The sequence below is a fragment of the Channa argus genome, chromosome 23, assembly GCF_033026475.1.
Source record: "Channa argus isolate prfri chromosome 23, Channa argus male v1.0, whole genome shotgun sequence".
NCBI lineage: Eukaryota > Metazoa > Chordata > Actinopteri > Anabantiformes > Channidae > Channa > Channa argus.
In genome coordinates, this window is record NC_090219.1 from 11707564 (window position 1) to 11718325 (window position 10762).

Consider the following 10762-nt stretch of genomic DNA (forward strand, 5'->3'; position numbering starts at 1 on the left):
CAGAGAAATTACAGTCTTACTGCAGTACTGGTACTTTGCACATACAAGTACTTTTTAGAGCATGCAGCAGTATGTCAGAGTGGGGGAACCACACCTGTGACCCCCTGTGTGCTCTCTCCTCTGCTCTGCACCTCCCTGAGTGACGTGCACTGTCTGACATTTGCTGAAGACACCGTCTTTCTCATCAGAAATGGTGATGAGCGTGACTACAGGGATGAAGCATCACGGTGTGGAGAATCCAACTATTATTACTTCTATTGTTATTTTATTACTGTAGCTGTATCTGTGTTACCGTATTGTTGATGTTTACACTTCTACCTGTAGTGGAGCGTAAAAGAAGTTGTACTTTTACTTCAGTAGGCTGTGTAATTTGGCCATCTCTAGAAAAAACTGACCTGCAGTGACTTTTCCGTGCTTCTCTTTATCGCGGATCTATGCGGTGCCGATCTAAATGCCACTGCTCTACAAAGCCCTGATGACGTAGGAGTCTAAACAGGAAGTTTAGAGAGCACGTTTAGTTTTCTACCACGTGATCACACGGCGCCGCCACTGTCAGACATAAATGCCGGTGAGTGATATTCTGTTCAAAGTTTGTCAGTATTTGAACGAACGTGTACAGACACGCGCATCGCCGCCTCGTTCATGTCTGACGAAGTTCACGTTAAGCCTGAAACAAGTCTTGGCGAAACACGCCAGTTTAGCAGACGGTAGCATAACAGCAAAACGATCCTTTCCGCCAAACTCCATTCAGAAAAATCCTAGTTAAAAGTTGCTTGTTTGTTTTAACTCGTGCACATAACTGACAGAGCACAACCGGAAGCGGTGAACACATTAGTATCATTCTCTAGGTAATTTGGCGTGTGATTAATTCGTTTGTTGGGCTATAATTTAGCAAAACCTCGAGAACATTGTGCTTCGTTTTGGGTTAGCATGTGTGTGCTAGCAGAAGCTAGTTTATATACATGAAAGTTATTATCTGTTTATTAAGTGTTTGCGTCTAAGAATAAGATCTATTAATTCAGATTTTAAGTTTTAAGGTGTTTAATTGTCGTTTGTTATGCACTTGTCTAGAAACGAAACTGCCGTAAATTAAGAGATTTTTAAAAGGGCCTTTGCATTAGGGTCTCAGAAGAACGTTAAAGTGGAGGCTGCCTCCTCCGTGTGCTCTTCTTAGCAGCAGGACTGAGCCGCTACAATGGCAGCGAGGAGGCTGAGCTTCAGTAACATCACCGCCCTGGCTCCGATGGTCCGGGTCGGGACTCTGCCCATGAGGCTGCTGGCTCTGGACTACGGAGCTGATGTGGTTTACTGCGAGGTGAGGACGGGGGGCAGGCAGGGAAAAAAAGTTTTCCTCCACCTTATAAAAGTTTCACACTAGAAGCAGAGAAGCCTCTCCCATCTCTGTTTGAGCTGCTACTCCAGCTGACGTCATCAGGAGGACAAGCAGCGAGATCTTTTGATATAGTGAAGGTAGAGAGGAGGCCTTTTAGTTCAGTTACTAAATAAAATGTTGACAGGATTTACTTTAAAGATATCTGCTGTGTATTTGGGACTAGTTCAATTTCCCCTTTTGACTTGAATGGGAAAACATATTAAAGATCTATATAGTAACCTAATCAAATGTGACCTAAATGTCATCATTTTTAAAGTGAAGTAGTCAAAATTAAAAGATATCTTTAACTAGAAAAAGCATTTCCACTAAGAAAATACGCTGTGAATGCTTCAGCGCTGAAAGGATTTTCCAAGCAAAGCTGAAAAACGCTGAACTGTTAAAAAATAGTTTTGCTTTGGCCAAAATAGCTGAAATGTAAAGAGATTTGAAAAAAAAAAAGTAGAAAATAAGCAGTTCACTGTTTTGCCTCGAGTACACGTAACATGAAATAGTAATTCAAACATCTTGGAAACTGTAGAAATGTAATAGCTGAGTGCAAAGTTTAAGTCAAACACCTGAAGAAAAGTAGAATTTCTAAACTACTACGACCATTTTAAAACCTCATGTTAAAGTTAAAATCTCAGTAGCTTTTTTTTTTAGCGTAAAACCTCAAAGCAAAAACTTCAAAGGTAATTATGTAATTCAGTGATGATTTCGTTGAAGCAATGATTATAAGTATAAAAAGATATTTAGAAAGATGCATTAATGTCCTTTATGAGCTGAACGTTTTGAAGCTTGAACAGTGTTTCCAGTTGAAGGTATGCTGATGGTAGTTAGGCACCAAATATGTACAGAATACAAAAGTCAGAATAATACTAATAAAGATTAGAATAACTTATACTGTGAATGCTGAAGCTTTAGCTGTAGATTAAAATTAAACTTCAGTAATATAGTACCACTTCACAACATGGTCATCTCAAGGCACTTTTCATAAAGTTTCTCACACAAACGATATCTTACTTTCCCATAATTTGAATTATATTAGACAAAATTCAACAGCAGACATTAGAGACTGAAGTGTGTTGAAGCTTCTTTTTTTTTTTTTACAGATCCAGAAAGGAACTGTGACTTGTCTTAATGTGTTTGCAGATGCATAGAATTGTCATCTTTACGAGTCACACTGTATCTGTAAAATCCCATATTGCAGTGCCGAGAGTTTGACAAATGCGTTTTCTGTTTCAGGAGCTGATTGACATCAAAATGGCCCAGTGTCGGAGGGTGGTGAACGGTAAGAACCTGCTCTGAGACAAAGGCCTGTAACAAAAACCGAACTTTGGTTGTTCCTATCGATTTCAACCAAAGGACACGTGTAGCTGTCTGCCAGTAGCACCTGACAGCATGACGATGAGCATCAACACAACAGCACGTTCATTTGTTTGGATACGAGTTAGTGTGCATGGCTAAAGACCACGGCATCAGACCTGGAATCAGAACTGTTAAAATGCAAATGAAACCCAAACCGTTATGAACAGAGATATTGGAGGTGGAAAAAAATGTTGCAGCTGCATCCAACACAATTTTCCTCTTGTCTGTGTGCGTTGGTCAGAGGTGCTAGACACGGTGGATTTTGTCGCTCCAGATGATCGAGTGATGTTCAGGACCTGTGAGCGGGAAAAGGACAGAGTGGTCTTCCAGATGGTGAGACAGAAAACACCCAGACAACATGAAGTTTGTCCTCCTGTAGTGTTTCTGCTGTCAGTTTGCTGCCGGTTGAAGGTTAAGGAAGTGAGTTTTCTCTTGTTCTCTCTTGCTTTTTAGGGGACTGCGGATCCAGACAGAGCGCTGACTGTGGCTCAACTTGTGTGAGTTAATGTCTCAGAGCTGCAGAGACAACTTGAACACAAACAATACAACAAGTAGCTGTTCCATTTAAAACAGCTTGGCCTGCTAATATCCAGTATCCATAATCGATTCATCTGACTATTGTTTTCTCACTGAAACGTTTTGTCTGCAAAATGCCAGACAAGGTTGCAAAACAGTACAGTACTTGAGTAAAAGTACTTTCCAGCACTGTGTCTGATAAACAGGTGGACGTCCAGAGATGTTCACCTCACTGTCACGTGTGACAAATAATCACGGATTTAATCTGATCTCCTTGGTGCAGGGAGAAGGATGTGGCTGCTGTCGATGTGAACATGGGCTGTCCAAAGGAATACTCCACTAAGGTGAGGTGTCCGTCAGTTACCAAGCTGCTTCTGCTCTGACCTTTGACCTCTGGCTGACCTCTAACCTGTTGCAGGGAGGGATGGGAGCTGCTCTTCTGTCAGATCCTGTAAAGATCGAGGCGGTGAGTGCATCAAGCAGACTTTGGGTGGCATGCGGAAACCTTTTCGCATTCCCGTGCTAAGCGTTGTTTTGTGAATATGATCCCGGTGGCGTTCACCAAACCCCATCAACAGTCGCTCATTTTAGACTGATCGAAACGCATCAGTAGTGTCATCAGCACCCTTTAAATCTCCGTGTAAGGCCCATGTTCTGCAAATCACACTGAACTAAATATTAATGTAGCATTAGGTTTGTTTTTTTTACAGTGTTTGTAGTTTTGATTCAATTAATGCCAGCGTCAAACTTCCCTCATGAAGTCAAATGAGTGGGTTTCCCCAGAGGTCAAAAGTATGTATTTACTTAATGTTCAGTATTTCAATTTCTGTTACTTCACACTTGACTTCACTACATTTCAAATACAGTGGACACAAATGTATTTTTCATGGACTGCATTTACTTGATAACTAATAATTACAATAATAAAAAAATGCAGTATAATCATCAGGCTTTTATTTTGAAATACAGCAGCTACCCAGCAGCACGTAATTTATAATGATTAGATTCCATCCTTTTGATCATCTAAGCCAAGATGAGTCAAATTTAAAATGCAGTGACCTGAACTTTAGTCACCGTCACCATATTATAAATAAACATCATTGATCATATATGGAGAAAAAAACGCAGTACTATAGTTGTAATAATACTTTTGTCTCGCTCAGATCCTCAGGAAACTCGTCTCAGGAGTTTCGGTGCCAGTGACGTGTAAAATCCGAATCCTGCCTTCGGTAAGATGAACAGAATCCACCTCTTCACTTCAAGCAATTTAATTACCAAGTAAATTTAGATTTTTAATTGATTTTTTTTTTCATGACTCCATGTTGGACAGACACAGCCGGGGGAAAATTTGTGTCTTTGTGGTTTGTCCTACATACAAACCCCATACTTGTAAACCGCTTGAGTTTCAATTTCTTAAAAATTGGCACAAACATCCACTTGCACTCAAACATGAACTGTTTAGAATTTGCATATAAACTGAAACTTGACTGGTTTGTGGAGGCGTACAACATGTTTTGCTAATTGTAGTTTATGTATCTTTGGTTGGATATGTCCGAAAGTCTGTTATTCTTTCTTAGAAAATTAGAATATTAACATATTGCTATGTTTAAATTTTTTACTGTGTTTAATTGTATAAATATGTCTCATTTCATGACTTACATTTGGGTATTTTCCATGTGTTACTTTTTACTATTATTATATGTATGTAGATGATTGTTTTAGTCCAGAATTAAACAGAGAATGCAAAGTAAAATGGCCAATAAGCTAATTTGTACTTTAGAATTCAGGTTCATAATTTAATGTTAAAAAGGCTGTAAAAGACAATTTTACTTTCAACCAGATTCATTGTGTAAAATAACAATTTTGAAAAGAAAACTGCAATTTTAAAATCGTAACATAGAAAGTGGAAAAGCTTGACTGTCAGCATGAAGCATGAATGCTTGTATGAAGAAAATTGAAATACAATATAAAGACAAACAAAATTATCAGCTGGTCTCCCAGTAGCCGCTAACTGGTTTCATGCTCTTCGCTGGTTCCAGTTGGAGGAAACTGTGAGACTAGTCCAGAGGATCGAGAAGACTGGGGTTGCTGCTGTCGCCGTCCACGGCAGGTGAACCGCTTCTGTCCGAGGACACACGCACACCCCATACACACACGCACACACACACACACAGTGTTTGATCCTGTTTTCTTAAGTTGTATTTGTCTTGTACCTTGTATCAAGCTAATTAGCGTTTTTAAAGGTTCATTTTATTAATTGGCCGCAAATCACTTACCCAGCACCTCCTGTTCCACTCGTGCTGCAGCAGCTGGTTGGTCCACATTGAGCAGCAACCTCTGCAGACTTTCATGTCCCTGTCTCCAGGATCTGAGCAGCAATTCAACATCCTCAATCTTCAAATTGGATGTTTCTGTTTTTCACTGCCTCGGCAAAGGTCAAATTTCACATTAGTGGAGGTGTGGAGCTAAGATTCAGTCTGTCAGGAAAACATGAACTTCTTTTAAAGTCATGTAAACACGCTGACTTATAAAGATTTTTTTAATACTTAAATGATTATGCCTTATTTTGGAATTTAATATTTACCCCAAACACTGTTTTTGTCTGTGATGTGATGTTCAGATTTAAGGAGGAACGTCCTCGACACCCAGTCCACTGCGATTACATTCGCGCCATCGCTCAGAGTGTTTCCATCCCCATCATTGCCAAGTAAGCGTCATTAGATTAGACCTGAATGTATTCATTTCTAAAATTGATTCCTGGTTCTAATGTTTTGGCCATCTCATTTAAAAGGAATGAGTGGGCAAAAACATTAGACCCACTCTTAATATAAAGTAGCATCAGCTTTCTGACTGAGCCATTCTAACCTTGTAAAAGTAGAATTCATGGCAGAGCTGCTGTGCTGCATTGTATTAGACTGTACAGGTGTTCCTAATAAAATGGCCAGTCCAGAGCCAGTGATCTCAGTCAGTGTCCCATCTCGTGCAGTGGCGCCTCTCTGGACATGGTGAAGACCAACAGTGACATTGAGGAGTTCAGGAAGGCGACAGGCACCTCGTCGGTCATGTTGGCCCGCGCCGCCATGTGGAACGCTTCAGTGTTCAGCAGCCAGGGACCACTTCCTGTGGAGAGGGTCATGGAGGAATACCTCAAATATGTGAGTCCGAGTGCTGTCACAATCAAGGGTTTTTAAATGAGGGTGCAACTAGTACAAGTATGACAACAAGTGTTTAAACTATTCTGTTAGTTTGATTGATTTATCTATCAATCGAAACACGTTTTGTAAAACCTTTTGCACAGATTAATACAACGAGGAGCCTTACAGATGATTAAAAGTTGAAGAAAGGGGAACTAAGCAAAGACAAAACTGTGATCATAAATCCCACAAAACAAAAGAATTATAACAAACGTGACAAAATGTGAAAACTGCTTGACACTGCATCCCACAACATTAGATTGATTCTTCAGTTATTTAGTTTTGTCCAAAAGACAAAGACACTTAGATTAGTGGGATTTCACCTCAGAGGAAATCAGCAATATTGTTGTACATAAATCATTTTCTGATAAACTAAAACTGATGAATGAGCCAGTTCTCTGTGCTGCACACACTGAACACAGTGGGACAAGTTAACGGGACGTCTTCTTGTGTTTTGACAGGCGATCCGCTACGAAAACCACGCCTTCAACACCAAGTACTGTTTGTGTCAGATGCTGAGGGACAAGGTGGAGTCTCCTCTGGGGAAGCAGGTGCAGGCGGCTCAGACCAACGCAGAGATCAGGTACAGGACACGGTGTTGACTCGTACACTAGAGCTGACCTGAGGTCAGGTGTTACTGTAACGTGACTGTGGTTGCAGTGGGGCGTACGGGCTGCAGGAGTTTTACCAGCAGAGCCGGGAACAGCTGCAGGCCAGGAGGGACGCTCTGCAGAGCAGCAGCCAGCCCGACCGGCCTGTCACGGACGGAGACGTTACCACCATGGCTGTCAAGTTCGAACGGTCAGTTGTTGATTCACACATGAATATTTGTGCCACTACACAGCAGAATCAGACACATCAATCACGTTCATCCTTAGAGGGCTTTACTCACTGCAGACCCTTCACTCTTTGCAAACTTCCTACTCTTGTACATTTGACTTTATAGCAGCAGAAAATACTTGTAATAATGACTCTACGGGCAGCACGGTGGTGGAGTGGTTGGTGCTGCTGCCTCACAGCTAGAAGGTTCACAGGTTCGAGCCTTTCTGTGGCGTTGGCAGCTTCTCCCCATGCTTGCGTGGGTTCGCTCCGGTTTCCATGTCTGAATAAAATCTCCTAACTATGACGTCTGTTTTCCTTATTCCAGCTCGTCTTCTGGTCATCATCTGGCTTTTTTATTTTAGCCGCCTCAACATTTTCAGGCTTTCACATTGTGTGTGGTCTTGCTGCTTTTCCCATCTCATACTTGAATTTGACTGTGTGCTGATCTTAATTTCATTTGAATAGCAAGACAAGATGAGGAAAATGATTTATCATAGCACTTTATTCATCTTCATTGTCCCAGAATCACCCTAGATGACCTTCCTGTCTTCAGTGCTACTTGTGTTGTTGCTGGGACAAGAAAAACTAGTTGTCCCTGAATTCAAGCTTAACAATCTACACTCAAATCTGCAGCACAGTAAAATGCACAGTACATGAACGAGGTCTGAATTCTTTCTGGCTATATAGTTGCGTGTGGCTTATAAATCCATCTGATGATGTCTTCTGGGGAATAAATGCAAAATATTCTTTTTATTCTATTGCTTGTGTCTACTGACGTTACACCTCTGCTGTGGTTTTTAGGAGGGAGTATCCACCTCACATCACTCCAAAGATGTTCCTGCTGGAGTGGAGCCGCAAAGAGAAACTGGACCAGCCGCTGTACGAGACGGTAGGAAAATCTAGTTACCTGAACGTGAAAAAAGTCAAGAATTGGTTTACGTAATCCAGGCTGCACACTAACAGACACTAAACACGAGTAAAGACGTGTCTGTACGGGGATTGTTGCGAATATTATAAATGTAGAACAGTTGACCTTTTTGCTCTGAGGTGTTGTTCCTCCCGACCAGAAAAAATGGCTGTATGACACATTAGTTATTGTGTGAATGGTTGTTTGTTGGTTCATCCAGGCCAAATTCACCTCGTTGGTTTCTTTTCGTGAGGCCACGACCACCTGCTTCCGCTGCTTTACATCCTGTTTGTGTGTTTTTAGGTGCAGCGCTCTCAGGATCGAGCCTTTCAGTCGACTGTGACGGTCGCTGAGAAGAAATACAGATCCTCACTGTGGTCAGTCATTCAAACACACTTCTTGTATCTGCAGATCAAAGTGTGTCTCTTGCTGACATTGTTGTGCACAACCCGCTGATACGTTAGATGATCTCTTCATTTCCAGGGAGAAGTCGAAGAAATTCGCAGAACAAGCAGCCGCCATCGTCGGCCTGCGAGTTCTGGGAATACCCGAAGGCCGTATTGGAGAGGAAGAGTCCGGCCTGGTCTGCAAAAGGAAGAGGGAGAGGGAGGGGAAGACGAATGGCACCACAGACGAGGAGAAAAGCAGGAAACGACTGGCAGCAGATCACCAACGGGAAACCGCGAAGAAGGGTTGCGCAGACCAACGGTGACGATGACAAAGCAAACGCATGAAGAACTTTTAGTTTCAACCGGAGGATGAGAAGCTTCTTGAACCTGAGGAACAAATACAGCTTCAGGCGAGAGTTGGGTTCATTTTTGACCTGTATGCTTCACGATAAACTGAAAACAAAACTTTACTTTTGGATTATTTTCTCTCAGACACAAACAGCAACTGCTCAGCTCCGTCTTTGTGTTTCTGGTCTTTTCGACGTTGGTCTCTTTGTTTTCACATGTTCAAACTGGGATCTTCTCAGTACAAATGCACCCTGCCACTGAATCACATCCCTCCATCCTGATTTTTCCCAAATCATAAACACATTTTTATTTGTAATTTTTTAAACCTAACAGAATTCTGATGTAGCAACATCTAGACCTTCCTGTTTAGCTTTCATCTTTTTAGAAATTTCACAAGAACGTGGTTGAGCTTTAACCTCGGTGCCTTCCAGAGGAACATTATTCTTTTAAATCCAAACTTAGGGGGGGGCCTTAAACGCATCATTTCTGACTCTGTAAAGCAGAACTGAAATAAATTAATTTAGCCGTATTTGTGTTGCCATATACTTGTCTTTTCTTTTCATCCTCCTCCAGGATCTGAATTTGTAAAAGTTTTAAGGTGACAGACACAGCTGGCTTCACTTTTAATAATACATTCAATGTCTTTTTCAAATTTACATTTTTATAAAAAACTCAGTGTATTTAGTGACAAACACTGTCAGTTCAGCAGCCGCTGGTGGAACGGAGTCTTTCACCCGAACACATTAAAACCCATAAAACTTGCATTTAGGCAACACGTGCCTGCAATGTGACAAATATACCAGTGTGGTGTATTTACTCAAGTACTGGACTTGAGCACCTTTTATTACTTTACATTCCTATGTCATTACTTTTAAGAAGTAAATATTTTACTTCTCATTCACATATAATAGATTTTATTCACATACAATAATTTTGAATGTGTTGCTCCCAACTTTTGTTCACTGGTGGCTCCTAGAGATATCGTTGAGCTGTTAATGCTAATTTTCTCACATTGTTCAAAGCATAAATTGATCAAATCATCCACATAAATGAGATGAGATTATGAGATGAGATTATGAGATGAGATTAAAAGATAAGAATACAAAACTCCAAACTCTCATCTTACGTTTTAGCAGCAGAATAGTAAGTTTTATTCATACTGTATTTGAGTACAGTATTGAGATACTTGAATGTATTTTTTGAATACTACAATTTAATAAGAAATATTGTACTTTCACTTTTAACTCCACGACGTGTATCTTTCATTTTTAGTAACTTTACAGTAACATTACAGATTCAGGTCAACTTCAATAGTGTAAATTATAAATAAAATGACTAAAATACGTAGCATAGAACAACCTAACTAATACTAGGGGAACTGTAGTCCATGCAGTCTGTACCTCAACACTGAGTAAAGAATCTGACATGGTGGTAGTGAGCTTTTTACTTAAATATTGGCTTTGTGTACTATCACTGCTGGTTGTTTTTCTACATAGGGAATAGTAGTTCTCGTACCTTTTTAATGGGTAAAGTACATTTCTGCTTTTACATTTCTAGAAATTTAAGTGTAATTTTTATTTTAAAAATTTTATGGAACATATTTAAATTGTTAAAGTATAAGCACTGGTACTACAGTAGTATTGGATGAGTACTTCTTCCACCACCGGCAGATTGTGATTACCAGATAAAATAACCCCGGACTTGTCCTTTAATTTGCTCCAAAGTCCTGAATTGAACCTGAGCTCTGTAGACACCCAGCTACTGACGTCAGCAACTGCCTGATGGTGCCTTCACGAGCACTGGTACATATGGTGAATAGAGCTGTCCTGCAATACTATGTGATATCCAG

At 40.6% G+C, this 10762-nt stretch overlaps 1 protein-coding gene across 5 annotated transcripts; it reads left to right on the forward strand.

The window, feature by feature from the left end:
* Positions 1–495: 495 nt before the first annotated feature.
* dus2 (dihydrouridine synthase 2) lies at positions 496–9442 on the forward strand. Of its 5 annotated transcripts, none has more exons than XM_067493827.1 (16): positions 496–568; positions 1175–1315; positions 2615–2660; positions 2979–3070; positions 3191–3234; positions 3537–3597; positions 3672–3719; positions 4417–4482; positions 5293–5363; positions 5874–5960; positions 6240–6408; positions 6909–7030; positions 7108–7248; positions 8071–8158; positions 8480–8553; positions 8660–9442. In XM_067493827.1, the coding sequence occupies exons 2-16, from the start codon at positions 1196–1198 to the stop codon at positions 8886–8888; spliced, it is 1458 nt and encodes a 485-aa protein (XP_067349928.1). In that variant the 5' UTR covers positions 496–568; positions 1175–1195; the 3' UTR covers positions 8889–9442. The 5 variants fall into 5 exon arrangements, with proteins under 5 accessions (XP_067349928.1, XP_067349927.1, XP_067349930.1 ...); XM_067493826.1 differs by having other exon boundaries at positions 509–568; positions 1072–1315; XM_067493825.1 differs by lacking the exon at positions 496–568 and adding an exon at positions 619–848 and having other exon boundaries at positions 1072–1315.
* Positions 9443–10762: the final 1320 nt, after the last annotated feature.